This window comes from Penicillium canescens, assembly GCF_028828765.1.
Source record: "Penicillium canescens strain IBT 15451 chromosome Unknown utg000003l_segment0_segment0, whole genome shotgun sequence".
Lineage (NCBI taxonomy): Eukaryota > Fungi > Ascomycota > Eurotiomycetes > Eurotiales > Aspergillaceae > Penicillium > Penicillium canescens.
Window position 1 is genome coordinate 1242392 of NW_026703965.1, and position 22726 is coordinate 1265117.

The 22726-nt window shown below is 46.5% G+C and overlaps 7 protein-coding genes across 7 annotated transcripts; 3 read left to right on the top strand and 4 right to left on the bottom strand.

The window, feature by feature from the left end:
* Positions 1-1836: 1836 nt before the first annotated feature.
* N7446_003948 (uncharacterized protein) lies at positions 1837-2725 on the bottom strand (the record flags this gene model as incomplete). The annotated part of the gene is made up of 2 exons (XM_058512697.1): positions 1837-1971; positions 2042-2725. 2 exons carry the CDS (start codon positions 2723-2725, stop codon positions 1837-1839), a joined length of 819 nt encoding a protein of 272 aa, XP_058374026.1.
* A 990-nt stretch (positions 2726-3715) lies between these two features.
* Positions 3716-5562, top strand: N7446_003949 (cytochrome P450; the record flags this gene model as incomplete). The annotated part of the gene is made up of 5 exons (XM_058512698.1): positions 3716-4480; positions 4581-4886; positions 5012-5122; positions 5184-5341; positions 5394-5562. Coding segments are annotated over 5 exons (1509 nt in total), but the record flags the coding sequence as incomplete, so codon positions are not given.
* A 1342-nt stretch (positions 5563-6904) lies between these two features.
* On the bottom strand, positions 6905-7333 carry N7446_003950 (uncharacterized protein; the record flags this gene model as incomplete). The annotated part of the gene is made up of 1 exon (XM_058512699.1): positions 6905-7333. The coding sequence occupies one exon, from the start codon at positions 7331-7333 to the stop codon at positions 6905-6907; it is 429 nt and encodes a 142-aa protein (XP_058374028.1).
* Positions 7334-8448: 1115 nt separating this feature from the next.
* On the bottom strand, positions 8449-9495 carry N7446_003951 (sterol desaturase family protein; the record flags this gene model as incomplete). Its single annotated transcript, XM_058512700.1, has 1 exon — positions 8449-9495. One exon carries the CDS (start codon positions 9493-9495, stop codon positions 8449-8451), a length of 1047 nt encoding a protein of 348 aa, XP_058374029.1.
* A 3041-nt stretch (positions 9496-12536) lies between these two features.
* Positions 12537-14234, bottom strand: N7446_003952 (cytochrome P450; the record flags this gene model as incomplete). Its single annotated transcript, XM_058512701.1, has 5 exons — positions 12537-13130; positions 13183-13350; positions 13391-13556; positions 13616-14022; positions 14082-14234. The coding sequence occupies 5 exons, from the start codon at positions 14232-14234 to the stop codon at positions 12537-12539; spliced, it is 1488 nt and encodes a 495-aa protein (XP_058374030.1).
* Positions 14235-16791: 2557 nt separating this feature from the next.
* N7446_003953 (uncharacterized protein) lies at positions 16792-17772 on the top strand (the record flags this gene model as incomplete). The annotated part of the gene is made up of 4 exons (XM_058512702.1): positions 16792-16854; positions 16922-17284; positions 17501-17650; positions 17719-17772. 4 exons carry the CDS (start codon positions 16792-16794, stop codon positions 17770-17772), a joined length of 630 nt encoding a protein of 209 aa, XP_058374031.1.
* Positions 17773-18836: 1064 nt separating this feature from the next.
* On the top strand, positions 18837-19394 carry N7446_003954 (uncharacterized protein; the record flags this gene model as incomplete). The annotated part of the gene is made up of 1 exon (XM_058512703.1): positions 18837-19394. One exon carries the CDS (start codon positions 18837-18839, stop codon positions 19392-19394), a length of 558 nt encoding a protein of 185 aa, XP_058374032.1.
* Positions 19395-22726: the final 3332 nt, after the last annotated feature.

Genomic DNA, 22726 nt, shown 5'->3' on the forward strand with positions numbered 1-22726 from the left:
TTATTCGTTGTACACTCTCATTCATTGCTTGCATGCTTTTGCTACGCACTTTCATAATGTTTTATTGTTATTGGCTTGCCATTCGCTTGTACTGCGTCTTTTCTTAAGAATTGGAAGCGGGGTTGGGCTGCAATGCATTAACATTAAATACCCCCAAACTTGATGAAACCCTGCGGTAAAAGAAATATATTGAGATTGCCCTCGGCTCGAGGAGATGCTATCCTTTAGAGTGATCAAGGCGCCGGGCTTTTGGGACTTCTCTTCATACTACAATTCGTGCCGTACCGCAGAGTACACTTGCTCGGTAAGCGTTCCTTCGTGTAACTGATCGGTATGAAGGATGCCTCTCATCAATTGGCATATAGTAATGAATACTTTTAGCCTCCATCCAGCCGATGTCCCTAGTACACTCTACAGAGTCCAATATGAGGATTCTATGACGACTTATGACATATATGAGGGGCTCGAGGCAGATGATATGGTTACGTTATATGATGGTGAAGGGGACGAACAGGAAGAAGACGATACTCTCCAAGAATTTGGCGACGCAGTAGAGCAGCATTTGAGCTGGGACCCTAACTATAGGAGCATTTTTATCTCGCTCTTTTCTCAGAGAAGACATGCTGAAAATTGGATGCTGGAAAGGCATAGCCGCTTTGGCAGCAGAAACTGCACTCTCCTTCAGATTGATACGGCGGCTCTTCACGGCTTTTTTATCTTCCGCGCCAAGGAGATTGTTGATGCACTTTCGTTGTCGATTCTAGAAGCAGCCCAAGCGAGTGTTGCTAGGGAGTATCTTATTGCCCATTATATACCCACACGTGCTATTATAAGAAGTCAAACTGTCCATGACATTCTAGCAGGTAAGACCACGCCTTTCTCGGTAGATTCTGATGTGGCTTGGGGAGCCAATGGTGCCATGTCTCAGAATCATGGATCTTAAAGTAATGAAATACTAAGATACAGTGGATATAGGTCGGCATCAGCGTCGTCCTTTGATTCCCCGCCCCTTGCGGACATCACCTGAGGATGTGACACCACCCCAGCTAATTGCACAGCTTGAGGCAATGGGAATATAATACGTGAACGTCAAAACATCATCCGTCCCTCTGTTTTTTGTCACCGGAAAGGGCCCTTTATGTACCAAAGACGACAGTAATTTGCTTTCGAATATAGATCAATCTGCACTAATGCCACGTCGTTTCAGGGCTTACAGCGTGCCGCGGCGCGCGTCTTCCAGTCAACACGGATGTACGTGTGCGCAAGACGTTGCAAAAAGAGGTGGCTTAACTACGTATGGACTGTTTTGCCACGCACGTCGCTCATTCGCTCTTCCTGCCTCCTGGTACCTGCATTATTGTCACTTTATTTGGATTAGATCCTCTTGGCTTAGGGTTGTAGGGTTTTGTCTGCATATTTCTGCACGAGACGAAGAGTTGAGAAAGACAAGAAGGCAGTAGAGAATTAGAGTTTCATTTTCTCTCATATGAATACCATACTGTTTCATTGAAGAGTACACTAGATCTTCTCTCATAGCGCATGATAGCATATCCTGGCCATGAGTGGAATGGATAGAGCCAAGCAAGAGATATATCAAAGAATATTAGTACACAATCTACCATAAAGTATGCGAATCGGTTCATTGTAACATCAGGCCTCTACTTACGATAGGCTGTATTATAGAAACATATGAACAGGTAAGTCAAAGGGAATAAATATACAACACCACCCACGAGAGGCACAAGAAAGTGGGCCTGGTGTTCGAGACAAGCAACTGTTTTGGCCCTATCCGATCCCACAAGCTCCAATTCGCCGCTTGATAAACGGCCAGGAACATCATATTGTACGAAAAAAGTAGCAGCAGGCCAAAAGCCAACCGATGAAGAATTGTCCAATTTGCACAGTCGTTAGCCACCTTTTAGCCGCCAATGGGACGCTAATATGGAGACCACGTAGTAAGAAGAACGAATACTGGAAGGTAGGTTAGTTGCTATCTCTTCCAAAGATATGAGAAATGTATACTTGCCATTAGGCTATGAACGCCTGAGTTCAAAAGAACTCCAATTATTGCGTGTGGGGAAGCCAGACGCCACAGAAGGCACGACCAGATAATCACCCCAGCGTGATGAAATATGTGTAAGCCGGAGATATATCGACCGGTAGCGAATATAATCATCGAGTCGAGGAGATCGTAGTATTTAGACAAGAAAAATACTCCCGCCAGTCCTTCAAAATCAGACCATAGACCACGCTGGTTTTTGCCGGTCGCCCAGAGGGGCGTTTGGATTCGGCAAAGGTAGTCCATCATTTGAACACAGAAGCCCTCATCTCTAGCTTCTGGAAGCCCTCGTATAATGAGTTGCGCAGCTTTAAAGCACACAGAAAACGAAAACCCCGTCTGAAAACCATTGTGGAGATGAATTAAGAGTCGGGAGAGCCGAGCTGCGCTCCAAGACCAGCGGCGGTACCCTCGTGCTCGGTTCACGTTATTTCCCCAGAGAGCCAGAGAGATATAAACTGCTGTCATAGTAACAGCTAGTCGTAGGCTGACAATCTGTCGATAATAAGAGACATAGTTTGTGGGAAGCCAGTCTGGTAAGCGGCTCATTGTTGCATTCCAGTTAGCGTCCATGAGTTCAGCGACGCCGTGGTATTTGTGCATCTGCTGGAATATTCCTCGATCAGGTATGGCGAGAGAAAAAGAAAATGACTTTGTTTCAGGCATGATTTCTAACAAGTCAGAACCGCATGAAAGAACCGTATAAAAGCACTTTTGGGAGATGTGTTGCTCTATAGAAGACCAGGAAATATTTGTGGGAGCAAATCTCTGAATGTAGCGGCGAGGTGAGTGAACAGAACAGAAATGTGAACTAGAGACAAACCCTGTATCTTTGCCGGCAGAGTACGTACCACAAAATTTTCCCTTACACGCTATCGTCCCCTTACAGAATGGGTAATGACTTCGAAGCGTACAAGGTGTAGCGTACGTGAGAAGGTTGGAGTGAGAAATGCAAGGAGTGAGAGACCCATATATGCACCAGAGAGTAGAGCGAATTGATGAGTCTGAATGATCATGACGATCACTACCGTAAACACGGTTTTAATTTCAGGTACCGTTGGGTTTCACGCTCCACCGTTCCCTCTTGCTGCGCACTGTGTTTTCATATTTTCATACGCGCCATCCCGTGGCGGGTTTTTAATAGCATTACAGTTTATTAGTGGAACCAGATGGAGTGGCAGATAAATTATGAATTATGGCTAAAACGTGAGAACGTATCAATTTAATCTCTATCTGGAAGAATACAGGAAAATAGGTAGGTCTACGAGAGTCACCTGTCTCGGTCACGAGGGCCCCCTGCTTGTTTCTGTTATCGGCAGTCTAGTATATCTGTTACCTCTGGCCTAGTTATTTCCTTAATTCTGTACCGTCACTTATCAAAGATAAGAGATTACCAAGCACGTAATTCCACATTGCATAGTCCCGAACACTACGTACTTCCTTTCAAATACCGCTTTTTCTTGGCATCCTCCTGTGTTCAGCTAGGTTCTGTAGAAAATGCACAAGCGGAAAAGGGCATCTAATAGGACCACGGGTCGCAGCTGTCACCCTCACCTGTTTCTCCCTCTTTCATCATCTGCCCTCTACCTTCAGATCTCCGAACGAAATTTCAACACTTTTTCTCCCTTCTGAGTAGCATTACATGCTACATCAGCAATACATTCCATCACGGGCATAATGGATGTCACAACATTTGCTTTCGCTCTGCTCACCACTGTATTTTTCGGCATCATCATCCACCGTCTCGTCTTCAGTCCCTTAGCGGGCATCCCTGGGCCACGACTGGCAGCATCCACGCGCTGGTATGAAGCCTACTTTGACGTTGTGCGTGGTGGCCAGTTTATGTACGAAATACAACGTCTGCACCGGATCTACGGTCCCGTTATACGTATTAGCCCTGGAGAGGTGCACATCAATGCAGCTGGATTCTATGATACGCTGTACTCGGGGCCAACCCGACGTCGCCACAAGGACCCATGGTTCCTGTCCTCAATTGCCCCAGGGACATCATTCGCGGCGAATGACTCTGACCATCACCGTATGCGGCGCAGCGGTCTGAGTCCATTCTTCTCCAAACAGGCCGTGCGTGAGCTGGAACCTATCATCCATTCCAAGATACGTCTACTCTGTCGCCATATTCAAGAAACCCAACAAATGGGCCATTACTTAGAATTACACACATGCTTCGTCAACTTTGCTGTTGACATCATCTCGCAATACGTGTTTGGCCCGAGTAATGGGTTTAATACACTACGGGAACCTGTGCAGAGCCAGAAATGGAAGAAGGGGGTAAATGGTATCTTCGAGATGTTATTAATATTGCGCCATTTCCCTTGCCTGTATTACATATCACGAGTCATCCCATTATCTATCTCATCGTGGATCTGTCCTACATTTACCTATATCAATGCAATCGAACAGGTGAGCCTCTTTCTCCGCGTGGACTGAAGCTGGCGGATAAAAAAGTGGGGAAAAGAAAAGAAGAAATGAGAAGATGTGCTAAAGCCATCACAATATCTAGGACATCGAACGGCACACCCGACGAGTTTATTCGAACTCTGCTGCCACCGAGCCATCCATAATTAAGCATATCATGCAAAATTACAAGTTGCCCCCAGCCGAACGCATACTGGCACGGCTGACCGACGAGGCTAAGTTCTTACTGGTGGCAGGCACCGATGCTCCGTCACAGGTCATGGCAATCACGATGTATCATGTTCTACGAAATGTAATGGTCTACAACCAGCTCCAGGAGGAGCTACAGGCAGCCCTGCCAGATGCAGATGCTGAGGCCTCGTGGGGTGAACTGGAGCGATTACCGTATCTCGTCAGTATCTCGTGCCATTTTGTTTAGCAACATTCCCCCACTCCCTTCAGGTTTATTTGATGTTCTCAATTGCCCTAATCAGGCTTGATATGAAGGACTCCCCCAGGATAGGCTGACCTCAACAGACCTCTGTGATCAAAGAAGGATTACGACTCTCGGCGGTAGTGACTTCGCGTCTGCCTCGTGTTGCTCCTGATGAGGACTTGATCTGTCATGGTTGGCGGATCCCCGCTAAAGTATGCCATTTCCTGCCATTTAGTAACGAGGATGCTAATTATAGAAACCGCACGTATCTAGACTGTTGTCAGTATGTCCAACCATTTCATTCTTCGCGATGCTGAGGTGTTCCCTGATCCACTCGTCTTTCGTCCGGAACGGTGGAAAACAGCCACATCAACCATGAACCGGCACTTTGTCCCATTTTCCAAAGGCAGTCAAGGGTGTTTAGGCCATAAGTAGGTCCACGTCGCATTCTTTCACTAGATGATGCTCTGCTGACCATGGTAGTATGGCGTACTGTTGGCTCTATGTTGGGCTTGCCACTCTTCTACGGCGATTTGACTGGGTCCTCATCGACACAGATGAGGTTAACGTGAGTGTTGTGCGCGACTGCTTTAATGGACAGACACTTCCTGGTCAGAACTACATTAAGGCCATGACTTCGCCTATGCATTGAGAATTAATTTTATTGTATTATATCCTTTCTATCTTTCCATGATGAAAGTTTGGTCGATCTTTACACGTATTGTGACCTTCTGATCAATTAAATGTGCCGTAAAGCACTATGTACTTCTGATGGATGTCTCTCAACAGATTTCTGCTTCTACACATATCTTAAATACAGTATACGTCGGATTCAAATGGATCCCCCAAGGTGTAGCCCGCACATCGACTGCCGACTTGACATAAAGTAAAAGTCACCCTGTAATGGTAATACAATACTAACTAAGTCTGTTATATCCACCTCGGCCAGGCTAGTACCTAGATATGCAACGCGGCCTATGGGCCGCAAGTCTTTATTACTTGGTGATCTATTCGGGCATGACTAGTCCTTATAGAACCGAGCTCGTGCAAAACAAGGAAAGATAGGTCTCCATTTTTTTCCTCTTACAAAACCGGGTCATCCTAAATGTATCGGCATCCGCTATAAGTATCCCTATGGGTTAGATATGGAAAAAATAGTGAGAGATAGATGTCTATATGGGATGTGAGACACACTTGTCAAGAATGAACCACGAAAATGTCGGTCGGAAATTTTTTCATTGGTTGCCCCGGTAGAAAAAAGCCGTTGTCCAAAGTCGAGACTTTTTGAGTTGCGCTAGTTTTTTTTTGCAGATAATAATTGCGGGTTTCAATGTTATACAAATCTAAGGCAGCTGCAATGCGTAATCTATTGGATCTCAATCAACCTACATCAAAGCTAAGGGTGATGCATTTCACCGCCATTTATATTACACCACCAGTCCTAGATTTGTCTTTAAATTAGTAGCGAAATATATAGTAGGTAACAGCAGGGCATAGGTACTCAAACCAACTTTTCAGCACATTGTTACTTGGTGACAAAAGGAGCCGTGGAGAATTGAGCTGACGAACCTGGAATCTGTTCCTCGAAGCAGGAAAATAAGGTTCCATGGATTCACAAATTTTCGCAATTAAATCATTGAAACGCGCTTGAACTTTGATTGAGATTTGATTTTCTGGAAATCCATCCACCCATACTCCTCGAAACATAATCTAAGCCCCATTTACTTTGCTTCCAAGATCAAATTATTCCTCTCACTCCATTGCCATGGGCAACCCTCCACTGGCCAGAACATCTGAACACACCCTCTCCATGCTCCGGTCAGTTACCAAGGAATAAAATATACCGGTAACTTGGCCTACATAGCCGTACATCTAATCTCTAATCAGCTTGCTCGTCCGTAAAATACCAGGATGTCAACCCTGGAGGCTTGATTATGGCACGTACGTTGTCCCCGGAGAGTATCGCATGATTACAGTTCATGGCACTGGTGGACTCATTTGGAGAAATGCTTCGGGATATCGTGCTCCCACAGCCGGGTGCTTGTGAGGTATTCATTTGCATTCTTGCAGTTGCGCTCTGACATGTATGACAGCACCTTGGGCAAAGATTTGCTCCAGTTTGGAACCGCAGTGGACTTAGCGCAGTCCATGAAAGGCTGTAACCACTCAAGGTGAGCACAGAAATGGGCACCACTGAGTTTGTTGCCACACTTGGTCTTGACTGCTTGAAAAAGCTGATCAGACGAATCGATGAGCGCTTGCTTGCTCTCTGGAGCATCGTAGTATCTGGCCGCATCCTCCAATATCGGATCGACAACAGCGGTCTTTGCATACTTGTCCCAGGTGTCTAGTTTCGGTTCACAGCCAGCCTCGCAGAATAAATTTTGCACGTTTTGCACTAACAGGTCAGGAAATCGGCGCATAGTTACTGCAAGACTACAGTAATGCAAGACGTGCCTAGGACAGCGACTGCTACCGACGAGAGGCCTAGGCATGTTGCGGATGCAAAAGTCAAAATCTGGCGTGGTTGCATGGTGACTGAATGAAAACGCTAGTTGATGGCTTAGTGGAAATAGAGGGTAATTGGAGTGTAGCTGGTGGTAGAGAGAGTCAAATTCCAGGTGTGACTCACAGTGTGCAGTCTAGAAGATATTTAACTCAGGGGTAGGCTGGAGAGGTAATTTCGCGTCTCGTATAATTAGTGATATCAATCTTAAGTTAAAAAATCCTCTCTGCAATGCTATTCATCGCACACTGGCCATAATGAATTCAAAATGTAAGATGATACGATCAATGCTAGATGGAATGTGCTTACTCGGCATTCCAAGGTTGCAGAATGGATGATACGCAATATAATTCTTACTGGCTGCTCGCCTAAATCGGAATGTAAAGCCATAGAGCCTTACATTATTTAAGCGCGTGCTGATCATGGATCTTAATGCCACAAGACGGGCGATCCATTGCATGTATACCGAGGAACGTTTCGGCCTACTCTTGGGTACGGCATATCTAAGGGTGACTAAGAATGTAGAACATTGTTCGCTTGAATTATCCCAGTCCGTTATTTGGTTCTTTATTAAATTTAGGCTAAGCCTAGGATCCAGTCAAATACAGGGCCTTTATTGTAGAATTTTGGATAAATTTATGTCATAACGTCTTATTTCACCCATTTAGGTCTGTGGCTTTGTGCCCTTTTCCACCCGTCCAGTATATATTTGGATTTGAACAGTGGTTTTGCTCAGCGGTGTTACACATGGCGTGGGGTTATACACAGAGTATCCATTTACATTGCCTGCGGTGCAAGTAACTGTTGGGGTTTTCAGGGAATTATATTATATATTGAACGGAACCTTACTCTAACAGGGTTTTTGTACGGCCTAGTGACAACCTTGGAACCCATCAACGATCCAGCTACGTACGTATCACCCATGCAACGTCGTCATGGTCATTCTCCAATTATTCCAATTCGAGCTATTCCACCACAAATCCCCTGAAAATCCTATGAGGACCCCAGGAACATTCATCGTAAAAGTCGAGATCAAAGAAAAGGCATGTTCACCGTATTCTCATAGTCCACATTATCCGCCGCACACTCAAGGCGCTCGTTACCGGTACTAAAAATACGATCCCACAGACGAGTCTGTTTACCATAGTTATGGCTCTTCCGCCAGCCGTTTCGGTGATGAAGATCATGGTCCTCGATGTTAAGCTCAGAGCTTAACAACCGTAAAAGCCAACTAATGGTTGACGGCACGATCAAATGTATCCGTAGACCGCTATGTCCGACGACTTCGCTAAAGCCAACATACTCCTGGCATATCCACCACTCGTAAAAGCCCATCGGCAGACCCATCAGCTTGAGACTGAAGTAGGTAACCATCGGCATGACGACTATTTCGATGAATTCTTGTTCGTGGTCTGCATACCCGAGTAGAAGGCAGTTCGGATGCTTGGTTAGATGGTGTGTGCGGTGGAACTTCCATAGGAAGCTCACTTCGTGCATCAGACGGTGATACCAGTAAAAAAAGAAATCGAGGACGATTCCGTAAAGACTGATTTCGATAAGAAGCCAGGCCCAGGCCATTTGGGAGGGTTTTTCGCGTGCGTTATATGACAGAAAGATTGAGAGCATTGTACGGAAAGTGGCTGCTTTATATATTACGCTGACCACTTTGGCAACCCCGACATCGGGCACACCGTCACGTTCGTGCTTGTCGCCATCTAGGAAGCCATATTTGTGGCCTAAACGGCGTATTATGTGTATTTGGTGGATTCGAGTAGAGGTGAATGAAAAGAAGTAAAAGGTGGAGGCAGTGATCTGGCCAATTGTGCAGCCAGTAAGTGTCATGTAGATCTCGTGAAGGATGAGTGGGAGCCCTGAGTGGATGATAATCCATAGATGAAGAGACCACTGAGTCATAAAAGGGACTTTGTCCTTTTTGCTGTGTACCGGTACTTCCTGGCCCAGGGCAATAGGGTAGACGTTGAGCAGCTCCAGGAGCCAGTGGTTGACGTTCCACTCGCTGCGAGGGGCAGTACGCCATGTTGATCTCATAGAATCTTTTGATAACGGCTTGGAATCCATGGCGGGTTGCCGGTCTGGATCAGCGGCCACTTACAGTGGCGGAGACCCAGTTTATATGATATTCCATATTAAATACGAGGAATGCCTTAGCAGAATTCCCTTGAGGGTGGGTCCATGGTGGTAAGTCTTATTTGAGTGACTCCCCTGGTCCAGGAATATTAAGCAATTTCGGATGTGCTAGATATGCAAGGAGTGGAATTCCACCAGGGTCCATGGCGAATGAAGGTAAAAGTGTCTCCGATGAATGGTCACTGATTGTGGAAGCTGAAACTAACTATTTGATCCACTTCCTGTCAGATTTTCAGGGATTGGGTCCGCATAATGAAAGCAGCATTGCTGGCAGGGCATGTATATTTGCTTAGTTTGGCACCTATCCCCACCTTCTGAAGCGATATTTGTATTTTCCGACGAAGAGCCACACTTCAGTGCGCCCAGTAGAATACCAGAACGTGTCGATTTTCATGTAAGGGGGTGTTAAACTAGAGTCCGCCAGGAGAACTTGTAGGATCGCATGCCACTTTGCTGCTGCAGTTGCAAAACATGCTTCTATTTCCGTATTATATTATTTAACGTATATCGCAATAGATATTTCTCCAACACCGCTTTTACTTGGCATACTGCGCTCTTCCGTATCATATCTAGTCTTAAAGGCACGAATCCGGACATCTCAAGCATCGTGTATCAAATCCCCTCGCGCAATGGTTCTTGCATTTACTGCCCTATGTCTGATAGGCACTGTGGTATCCCTACTGTTATCTGTGGCTATCTACAATATTTATTTTAGCCCTCTTGCAGGCATAGCTGGTCCTCGACTAGCGGCGATCTCACGATGGTATGAAACCTACTTCGACGTCTTTTGCTTAAAAGCAACAATAGAAGTGAGGTGATGTCTGTAGCAGTGCGAAAACCGTATGTTTAATGGCGAGGAGGACGAAGAACGGAGTCTTGCAGCGGCGCTGGTAAAGGGCGCAGAGAATGGATACGCCAATTCCACATAGGACCTCGCATGGAAAAGAGTAGATCCAGGACCCAGCTCAGACGATGGAGAAGAGATTTAGGGTATGGCTGCCAGTGTATGGAGTATCCTTTGTCCAGTCGAAAGACTGGGCGGTGAAATCAGAAAGCTTCACGTCTATTTGAGGATCCCATAAGATCACCTGATCTGATTTCTGTCATTCATTGCGACGTACGAGACCTTACGGATTTATTGATCGTTGACATGACACAGCAAAGCTAATCTACGCTTGCTTATATATACTATGAGGCTTTCAGCAACGAAAAAGTTCTCATAATTGTGAGACAGGAGTAGCAATAGGCGGGTATGTGTATGTTAGGACGCAGACTGCAGCGATGGAACGTGAGATATCATATATGTACATATATGCGGGCGGCACAATTGTCCGTCGTAATGACAACACCCTTACTTATGACGATCAAATATTGTTAACTCTGTCTCACAATGATAACTTCCTGGCTTAGCAATAGATCTCTCTGCATGATTTGGAATACTGTAAGTAAATCGAGCTTTGTAGCGTAGAGGTTTGATTATTAGCCCGGAGCTCAATTAACGTAGGACCAGCTAAGTGGCGGGGTAGTTATGTATCCTATAGAAAGATGAGACATTATTGAGAAGCCATCTAGACAAAGGTATTTACATGCATTGATCAGCCTGTAATAATTAGCAATCTGGGACGTGGCGAGCCTAGTCTTCTGCGATATGATCATCAGGATGACTGGTCTTGACGCTTGATGGCGTTAGTGCCTAGCTTAGTGATGATCTGGATCTTTTCATAGGATCGGGATGCATATCATACCATGAGCTATCAGGTCCTTATACTGGATCAGCACCGATACGTCAACTCGGCGGTGGTCTTTCGAGGTATTGAATATCATCCTGGTCTTGGATTAGGAACCCCTGCAGGTTATCGAATCCCAACAGGTCCAAGTGGGACCGATGGACCGGTGGTCGGTTCACGTAGCAGAGCTGATAGGCATTTTCTACGCTGTCAGTACAGTGTTCAAGATCAGCCATCAGCGGCCAAGAAAGGAACATGATGGAACAACAACGGCAACGATCCTCCGCGACAGCAGATCAGCGATGCAAGCAATCCAGAACGCAGGAAATAAATCAAGACAGCGCACCACCCACGCGATCCTCCAGGCAGCCGCAGAGGTTCAAACAAAGGGAATCGCGCTCCGTCTCCAATGGATACCCGGACACTGCGACAACCCTGGGAACGACGCAGCAGATCGGCTAGCCAAGGACGCGGCAAGCCCGGTCAAAACACATCCCTTCCGCCCTCTGCTAACAAGGAAGAGGGCGCTTATCCGAGACACCATCCGCGCTCAGTGGGAGCGGGAATGGAAAGTGTTGTGATATGAGGTTGGCGCAGGTCAGGAACAAAGCTGCATCATCGGAAATAATCCCGGGTTGCCTATCCAAAGAACCAAGTTGATTTCCAATCAACTTGGCCTTCTCGCTGTATATATAGCCTTGTATATCCCCTCGGAAATAAGAACAACAATTAATTCCTCTGAAATACAACAGAAAGCATCTACTAAAGGCGGTCACCTGCGAAAAAATGGATAGCACGCTGCCGGCTTCCTACACCAGGAAGCTGTATGGGAACTTGCCCAGGGGTCGGGCGTGCCTGCTGACACAGCTACGCACGATCAGGAACAAAGCCGCACCATCGGAAATAATTCCCGAGGTGTCCATACAAAGACCCTATTTATATATATATAGCGTCAGCTATTCCCACTGAAATAACGATAGCAATCAATTCATACCTCTGAATTACAACAGGTTATCCACCTATACGACTGCCACTGGATTAAAGACTCATCTTGCATACCTCAAACGATGTGACATACAGCTTTTTCTTTTTCTTCCCCCTTTTGTAGAGTGCACAACTTGATTTCTTTTGCGATATTTACCAACATCTGCCACTATGCCGAACACGCCAACTGCCTCGCTTGATCCTGCCGTGCAAACGCCCACCAACACAAACTTTGATCATTACCCCCTTCGGGCTGGTCAACTACCACCCCTCAATTGGCTTGAGTTTAATCTCGACTTTGTGTATAGAACGCATAGCGGAAGCGCCAGCCTCCTGAATCTCGCGTTCGGGATGCACAAGTTCCATGACAAAGCGACCAACAAGGGCCACGATCACACAGCGGATTGTCGCCCGGGCGACCTCCCTACCAATGCAGTTGTGAGCACCCGATGAAAAGCTCAAGTGCGTTTGGCCGTGGTGGGTGACGAGGCGGCGATCGCCATCCAGCCAACGTTCAGGCTTGAAGGCATCAGCGTCCTGGCCCCAGACGGCTCTATCTCTATTCAACCCGTGAAAATCAACCACTATGTTTGTGCCTTTCGGGATATGCATTCCCTGTATGCAAGTGTCGTGGAGAGCGACTCGGAGCGTGGTGGGTATTGTGGGATATAATCGCAAGACCTCCTCAACCACGCCATGTAGCAGTGATAACGATTCGACCTGGTCGGCTGACGCAGTCTTCTGGCTAGGAGAAGGGATAAATGCACGGATTTCATCGCGCAGCCGCTCTTGAAGGGCGGGATTCCGACAAAGTAGATCACAGCAACGAACGATGGCGTTGTTGCTTGTTTCGTTCTGCGGGTCTTTATAAGTTGCAGTTAAATAATTGTGCTGAGTAATGACCTACACCTGCAAATACCGTTGTCAACAACTGGTCGAGTTTCTCTTCATCCGATAGCTCCGGGCTACCTAACACCGCAGAAAGGAGATACTGGTTTTCGTGTTTCGTCGTCACCTTCAAAGTGGGCAACTTAGCCTGCCTGATAACCCCCAGAAGTATGAGTGAAGCGTATCTCTGTCCATAAGTAGCTGGGAACCCCCCAAGGGAGGAGTACTAGCCACTCTAGCCGGGGTGTAAAGACCCAGGTAAAAAACATGCACAGCTTGGAAATCGACGGCTCAGTGGCTGAATAGAGCATGGCAGAGAGTTTGTTTGGCTTGACGAGGACACCCATATTGTGTCCAGTAGCAAGGAGGGCGATGGTATCGAGGGAAAATCGACTGTGGACAGATTCTTAGTGAGTACAAGAACGAATACAGAGAGCAAGTGACAGACATACTGGGCCCAGTCGGACAAATTGACCGGTTGGGGGTTCGTATCCAGCTGCTGCTGCAACTGCTGGAGAAGGAGAGTCGCTTGGGCCCAGACAATGTCGTGCAACTGGCGGACATTCTTTGCTGCGAAGGCGGGATTCTGGAGACGCCGGTATTGTTGGTGCTGCAGGCCTTCTGTGGCAACAAGTCCATCGCCCAGTATGCGGCTAAGGATTCGGCGCAGCAAAGGTGGCTTTTCGAAGCCCGTCGAGTTGTTGAGCACATCTTTTGTTGCGTCGTAGGTAGTGGGGAAAACAAACCCAACACCAAGAAGGCTGTCGTAGATGTGAATCAGGCCGCTGTTTGGTAGCGTTCGCATCCACTGTAGAGGCCGCCTGCGGTCATATCCGACTTTCAAGGCGCAGAGAGAGTACTGGTATCTGTCAGTACACGCCCATTCACAGATATTTAACCAGCGGTCGTAATTCCTACTTTGATAGTCGGGAGATGGCGCAAGGGACTGACAAATGTTGGATAGACCCAAATCTGCCCGAACACGTAAATGAACACTGCTGAGTAAATATAAAGCCGCACGCGTGGGAACCACTGGCTGTCGTGTTCCAGGGGGCTCTGGAGGTTTTCCATATAGCGCGGAAGAGAGACGCACGCGAGTGCACTAACCAGCCTTGCCGACTTTAATCGCGCGTTTGTACTGTAAGAGTATCTAGCAAACGCTGCGGTGTGAGGTAAAAGCAAAAGGGTTTCAAATTATTAATTGGAACTAGGAGAGAGTCAATGAGCGCATTCCGCATCATGTTTTGAAGGAAAGCATGATGCAAGGGTCGTGCCACCGAAGAGATGTCCACCTGCATGGACACGAAGGGGTATCTATTATCCCTTATTGCAGCTGTACCGGTGACCCACGTAAATCATTCCTTGAATTGCATAAATCCCATGGTAGGATTTTCTCTGATATTCAGAAACTCGGAAATCTTTTGACATGACGGTACACATAATGACGGTCCCACCAACTTACGAAGAGCTCCTCGGGTACAGAAAGCAGCTTACACAATTGTCTCCGAGCCAGAGCGACATATCCTTGCAGTTAATCACAGTGCTTGCCTTCGTGTGTCTGCCCGTGCTAGCCCTGCTCGTTCCTCGTGCTCGAGCGTTGCGCTTGGCTGTACTTGTGGTCGATGTATATCTTGGCGTCATTATTTCCCAAAGTTTACATGGTCGGCTCTTTGGTAACGGATTCCTTGTTGGTCTCTTTGTATCCACCGGGATTCTACAACTTGGTGTTCGACTGGTGATAAAAGACCCAGAGAGAGACTTCCTTCGGCTCGAATGCACCCAGCACACGACTGAACAACACAACATCCTCCAGCTGAGCACTGGAAAAATCATCTCCTGGCAACCATATCCGAAAAGGTTACTCCATCGTCTCAATTGGGTCTTCGGGTTGCTATTTTCATTACAAGGCCCTTCTTGGAACTGGCGCATTGATTCTCTCCCTGCGTTACCGGTGCAGCTGCAAAGCTCTCTGTTGCATCACCCTCCCACCCGTCATCGAGGACATGACCCGCCCAAGCCCGGACATCTCAGCATAATGTCACTCCTATTGGCGACCATCAGACCGTATTTCCTACTAGATCTTCTCGTTTTTCTCATGAAAGGAGACCCTTACTTCTGGGGCCTTCTGGAGTTGCCTCCAATATCTTACTCCCCACTACATCTGCTGGTCCATTGGCCTTCGCTCCTTTGGTTGGTTCGCATGCTTCTGTGTTTCGGCTACCTGAAACAGGTACTGACCCTGACGTATACCCTCTGCCAGCTACTGGCCAGAATGACGGACAAAATAGCGCCATCGTTTTCTGTCGTTTTACCTCCAGTGCCAATGGACCAGCCTTGGCTGTACACGCCCCTTTTTGGATCTGCACGCATTGGGCTAGATTATGGGCTGGCCGGCTTTTGGGGAAGCTATTGGCACCAGCTCTACCGATTTAATGGGCTTGTCTGTGCGGAGGCAGCTCTTCCGTGGTTCCCAGCTTGGGCTCGCCAGAAAATTTACCTGCGCCGAACGATCAGTATGTCGATCATGTTCTTCGTCGTTGGTTTAACACACGTCTGTGGAAGCTACACCCAGCCTGGTCCGACGCGACCGTTCAAAGGCGTATTGGCATTTTTCATTGTGCAGCCGTTAGGAATAATAATTCAGAAAGCACTTCTGTTGGCAATGTCTCCTCGGCTACGTCGTTCCTGGATCATACGGAGGGCAAATTGGACTTACGTAGTGTTCTGGTTTTGGCTATGCAGCCCTTTGATACTGGACGACTTCTCATCGGGGGGCCTGTGGCTCAATGACCTTCCTATCAGTCTGTGGTGTGCGATATTTCCCATGGAAGGACATGGTTGGTGGCGCTGGAAGGTCTAAAGGAGCTTTACTGAAACCTCTCCGAGCGGACCTGATTTCAATCTTGATTCTGGCTCTGAAAAGACTGAGAATAAATAGAAATCGTTTTTATGGTCCATAAAATCAGACCTTTAATGTTTTATGATAATAACTTATATTGATTAAGCAGACTGCTATCTCTTAGCGATCCCTTCGGGAGTGATGTGCTGATGAACAAATGCCAGGCTTGACCCTGTAAATCACTTACTGTAGTGGAAAAGCTGGTCAGCAAGGTCGCTCGAAGTAGGATGTTAATGACTTACGTTGCACATGCTAGAATACTGGACCTATGCAAGGTGTCCAAATGCGTTGTCAATTGCGTCAATGCTAGTATTCCGCAAAATGCACTACAACAGTTGAGCCCCCAGCCTCTTGAACATGCCGCTTTCATTTGCCCCTTTAAACGTAAGAGCATCCCGTGTCTCGAGAAATAATCTAATGTGGAAGCCCTTTGTACAGTAAAAAGGAGCTATCCGTGAGCTTGAACCGGTGATAGAAGCAAATACGCAACTACTCTGCAAGCATTTCTCGGAGGCTGTCAAGAAAGGCCAGGCGTTGGAATTGCATGCCGCATTTCACTGTTACTCTAGTGATACTCTGTCCCAATATGCATTTGGTACATGTATCGATCTTGGCTTGCGTTACTTACAGGAACCGCAACTGTCATGTACGTGGAAGACACAAGTGAACTCGATGTTTGAGTTCTGTCGATTGATCCGACATTTCAACTTTCTGGGTGACATAGCACACATGATTCCAAACCTGACTTCATTTGTGATCCCGCAATATGCTCCGGTCTATTCGATGGAAAGGGTAAGCAAGAGGCCTTCCAACATAGATATGTTGAGTCCGCACGAAGGAAGATTAACCGACCCCATAGGATGTTAAACATCGAATCAAACAATTGATAGATCGATATGACCAATGCGAAGTTGAGATGCAAAAAACAGATGACTCAATCGAAAAACTTCCTTTTTTGGAGACCCCATCGGCGATCTATCCTGCGATCCTGGCCAATCCTGAAGTGCCTCTGCTTAAAAAGAGCCAGTCTCGGTTGGAGGATGGTGCTATATTTCTCATGCTCGCGGGTACAGATGCCCCATCGCGAACTCTCGCTATCACCATGTTCCACATACTACGGAACCCTGCAACATACCAGAGACTCAAAGATGAACTCTTCGCTGCCCTCCCAGATGTGAAGGCCGTTCCCTGTATTGATCAGTTGGAGAATGTTCCATATTTGGTATGTGACGGCGGTCTATTTCTTTTATAGATGCCAACTAAATTCTTTTTCGACCGCAACAATTCGAGAAGGCCTTCGTCTCGCCTCTGTCGTGACAACGCGACTTCCTCGTTCGGCGCTAGATGAAGTCCTACGGTACCAAGAGTGGGATATTCCGGCCGGAGTATGTATAGTGACAACGATCTTCCACGCATAAGTATTTACTAATACTTACAGACATTTGTCTCTATGTCCACATATTTCATTTTGAGGGACCCATCTATATTCCCTGAGCCTGAGATGTTCCTCCCCGAGCGGCGGCTACTCGAGCCGGAGGAATTACAGAACTTGGAGAAGTTCCTGCTTCCAGCATCAAAGGGAACTCTAGTGTGTATAGGACAAAAATAAGGCCCTTCGAGGGCTATGAAATTCGATTGTTGGCTGATGAGACATAGTATGAATTGGTCGTGGATGCACCATCTCATAAGCGCTCTTGTGCGTCGATTTGATCTGACACTACATGAGACGACGGAGTGGAATGTACAGATGGTCCGGGACAACTCTATTGGCCAAACTGAACCGGGGGCAAATCGAATCCAGGTGAAGGTCTTGGAGGAATATTCTCATTGAGTTTCTCCCAAGGTACCTATTCTAACCCTGGATACGTGACGATGAAGGGGAAAAGAAAAACTAGAGAAATGTGATGGTATGGGTTCAGATGAAGCTACGAGAGAGAGCGATGGAAGAACAAAGAGAGGATATAATGCAAGGTAGTATCCACTCAACAAAACCCATGCCTGGCCCCCAAAACAACTATCATATGGGTCCTCAACAATACCTTTGGCACGTCTGCAAAGAGTTTGTCGTGCAAGATGACCTAGCCTCAATAGCTATTCTGTCAATATAAATTGGAAAGAGAGAATAAATAATTTACGATGGATCAAAGCAGCATGCCGAATTAAGATTCTTTCTTCTCTCACAATTAAAGCATACGGACGTGGCCTTATAGCAATTCCATCACAACCAGAATCTTGTTCCAACCCCTCTCTGGACTTATAACCCGCTTGCAATTGACAAGTTTACTTCTCTAGGAGAGAGATCTATTAGGGGTGACCGCTTGTAACCTTGTAGTTGTATTATGGAATGGGAATGCTATCACATTCCTGAAACATATACAGCAGGGGTTGGACACCAGGGAGGCTGGACTTCGTGCAAGCTTCTTTACGCAAGAAAAAGCCTTAAAACAGAATATTAACGTGTAAAAACAACTGATGTTATTTTTTTTTGGTACGTGGCTCGGAAAATATGTAGTACAATATTGAATATCATTTTTCTCCATCGAATTCCATCCCTTTGAAGATTGCAACCAAATCAAGTGTTAAGAATTTAAATAGCAATGCTAGCTTCTTGCTCAAACATTCTTTACAATAGCTGAAATAAGCGCGCTTATAAAAGGTGGCTTTCCTCACTGGATCGAAATTCCTCGAGCAGGCAGTCTCAGTTATAACTTCTTTTGGGCTACCTTCCTCTATACCCATCCCAGTATTTGCAATCCCACTCAACTCCCATCGCCATGCGACTAAACCTGATAACCATTTCAACGAGTATCAGCCTCGGACTACTCCCACAAGTTTCCGCCATCCTGGGTACCGCATGCATCAGTGTTATGTCGAAGGCAGGCATAATCCAAGCTCATTTGACGGAACAAATCCAACGACAGGCTTGCGATGCAGGGTGCGAGCCAAGATTTGACAGCTGGGACAAACACGCAAAAGACATTCTTCTGCCCTTAATCGAGGAAGCAGCAAAGAAGTGCGATGTGAAGGACGGCACAGATGTTTTCTTTGAGGTGGTAGACCAGTTTCACCAAAATACCAAAGCCACCTGCGAGGATAAAATTCGACCTGGCGGCCATTTTTGTGACCATCCTGAAAGCCTACAACCCTACCTGAACTGCGCGAAGGAAAATTCGGTGCAGAATTCGGCGAGAGGGTTGTTAAGACTGGTCCCCTACATGTCGGATGGAATTTGCAGTTGCTTAGAGGATTACATGATGGGCTCCCAATTGTGGGAGCAAGATTTCCCAAAGCTTTTCGTGAAGTACGTTGACCAATGCCATGAGGATCTGTGATGTAACCAATGGCCTAGTGAATGTTAGCCTATTGCAGATTCTTTTGTGCAAACATATAATAAGGAGCTACAGTGTCTACTGTCTGCATGTTATGTCTGCTTACCCTATCCCACGGAGGGTGGCCCAGTAGTAGTAGTAGTAGTAGATTTGCCCTGAAACGAAGGAACGGAGTGGAAGGGGTTACCAACCCCACGGCTGCGCAACGCCGACGTTGACGCTGCCAAAAACACAGCGAGAAACACACACCCTACTCTCCCGAAAAGCCTCTGCCCTGAAACGAGGAACGAAGTGGAGGGGTGGAGGGGTTTACTACCCTGTGCGAGCAGCCCGCAAACCTTCGCTGGCTTCCCACTGCCAAACTTCTCGCTGATCTCGGCGCCGATTGGCCAGTTTGCTTTCCAAGAATTGCTCCCATTCGCTACTGTTGCTGCACTCCTGATTTGCCTGTTCATTGCGATCTCACGTGTGCAACTGTCACGTTTCGCTCGTTTTCAGGGCCACAGCGTGCGAAAGCGCGTGTCACCAGTCATTTACAAGTGTACTAGAATACTGCCAAAAGCAGGGGTCAGGGGCAGAGTAGCTGTAATAGGCATAGCGTGATTCGAGAGATGGTTCGTTCGAGAAAGAAGGTCTGTGAGTAAGAGGTGAAACTGATTTCGATCCATCCTGTACTCCGATTGAGTCTGGAAGAAAGCCGATGCGACAAAGACAGTCACAATCACCAGAATTGTCGTCCAAGGGGGCTCTGCACGTTGTGTGAGACCAATGAGCAGGAGATTTTCGGCCAAGCCAAAGCGACTCTTCTCTCTAGCACCAGACGAAATACAGGAGAAAGAAAGAAGAGGAGGAAGAATTTGCCAGAGTGTCATCCTGTGTTTGCACAATGTGAGATCATAACAAAAATAAAAATAAACGGCGGCACGTGAGAACACGTACGCTATGTGAGGGTATCAGAGGAGCGCATGAGGATATAAACGTGGGTGAATCAATTTCTACGGACCATCAGGACTCACCTAACTGCCCAGCTTTATTTTACACGCCCGCAAAAGTGTGGAAAAGAGTTCCAGCTTAGTTTCACCGCCTAAATCAGGCGTTTACACTCATGAGTCTGAAAAGAAAAATCGGTTAACTCTACACTAAACAAATTTACATCCCCTTTTGACCGGTTAGCCTCCTAAACATTACCGTGCGCCAAAATGCCCACTTTTGCACATCTATCCTGAGGTGACCTAAGGATGGCTCCACTGCAATTAGCAACCACATTTTGACCACGTCAATTGTTTAAATAGGTTAACTACTTTAGGTACTCGTTGATTGCACCCTGCGTTAAATAAACAAACGTTATAAATTAACTTCTCTATTAGCCACCATCGGTTGACTACCTCACTGAAGTTGAAAATTGAATCCTGCTGTACTGTGTTTCTTTGTACATGTTTATTTAAGTATTTGGTTTGATGGCTGTGGAAGATGCATGGTCTAGAACTCTTCTTAAGTATATAGAATTTGATAGATATATATCGTCGTGTGAGTTAGTCTTGATCGCACGGCACTATTCTTTCAGTGTGATCATCATGTTTTTGTATCTTTATGCAGCAACATTACACTTGGCAACCAAGCTCGACAGAACTCAAGTTGATCAAAAGACACTGTTTCGTTTCCATAATTACATTAAACTATGCCTAAAGTGACAAGAGGCATACAAAGAGTGTAGATAAACACTATCTTGTTCTCGCTTTACGACGTCTTGTAACTGTGACAGCCAAGTAGTTTAAACGGCAAATGTTCAGTTCTAACGTGCTTCAACCGCAAAAAAAAAAAAAAAAAAAAAAAAAAAAAAGGTGAAAAGGATTTTATAAAGACTGGCAAAAGATATCTTTTGTGGCCATCAACATCAGCTAGGTTGTGGTTGATTGATAGCTTGCCCTATCTGCGTCCCAGTCATCAGTCCTCGGTCGCTAGAAACCGAAACAATAGTATAGAGCGGGGAATGATCCTTTTGTGAACTGCTAAATAAACAGTCGTTGCAACGTACATATTGATAACCTTTCGTGGCCTTTGATTTAAATGCCTCGGCTATTAATAAGCGTAGGACACATATAGCAGAACCGTGCACTCAGGCTAGGAATATTACCCTCCGTTCCTTAAATGAATTAAACCACCTAATCATCTCCTAAACGTATTCTCTCTAAACATTTTAACGAAAGTTTGCCACAATAGATGCCAATCGCACCAAGGTCACTCGGCCGGAAACGATGTTTTTTCCCACGATAGCCAATTCCGGTGGCAATGGTAGTGTGTCCACCGCACCTATAGAGCGGACGAAAGAAGCCGCTGCTCTAACCACCCTCACTAAGCCTAACCCAACCACCCTCCCTAAAGCTAAACCCCCGACCAAGCCGTTGGTCATATTTCGGAAGCGAAAGCGAATTTCAGAAACACTAACTTCTAGTCTCTAGCCATTGAGCGGAGATCCTTGGTCGGTGTATATCAAAGGCATTGAAATCTTCCCGCGAAAGGGAATCTTTCTGGCCTAGAATAGAGAGGACAAAATAGAGCTAGTCTATATTCAATAGCTTAGGGCGGAGCCAGCCTCAATACAGTCTTTGGTAAAGACTATCAACGACCTCTCTTACCGCAGTTTCCCACGTCTCCTATGTTATTACTAACATGAGGATCACTCGTTCCTGGTATAGGAGCCGGCCGAATGCTCCTTGTCCTAGGTCCTAGGATCTAAGTACATCCTAAGTGAGACCGAGATTGCCTCGATTGTGTGGCCAGTATATCTACCTAACCGTTTCTGTCGCTCTTAGAGAGACAAGCCCACTTCGAGACCAATTCTGACCCTCTGTAGATCCTTATCGGAATTAGATATCTCCGCGATTGCGATAGAGCACTTGCCACACTCACTAACGACGAGGTCTTATTTATAGGGTCTAGTAGGGTTAGGATCGGTAAGCCAGCTCCCGAACATACAGCGAAGTCATCGTAGACTCTAATAGCGCGGCGCCTTATTAGCTGGCGTGGAACGTAGTTGCCGCATCGATCCTGAGGACATGAATACGGCTACTCTGAAGTTAACCGCATTGTCGGAGATTGCCAAAAGATTAATGAAAAAGAACGAGAAATTCGACCCTGATTTTCCGTGGAGCGTAGAGGCTCGGAATCTCCCACACAGGCTAGATACGGTCGAACTGGACGAATTGATGCTGGTAAGTCGTCGGCCTGACCTATTGTGAAGATCAAAACTGAGCAACCAGGACGGCTTTTTTGCTTCCTTGAAAGGTGAGGCAGAACTAAAACTTATGGTGAATATCGTAAACAAGACCTCGCAC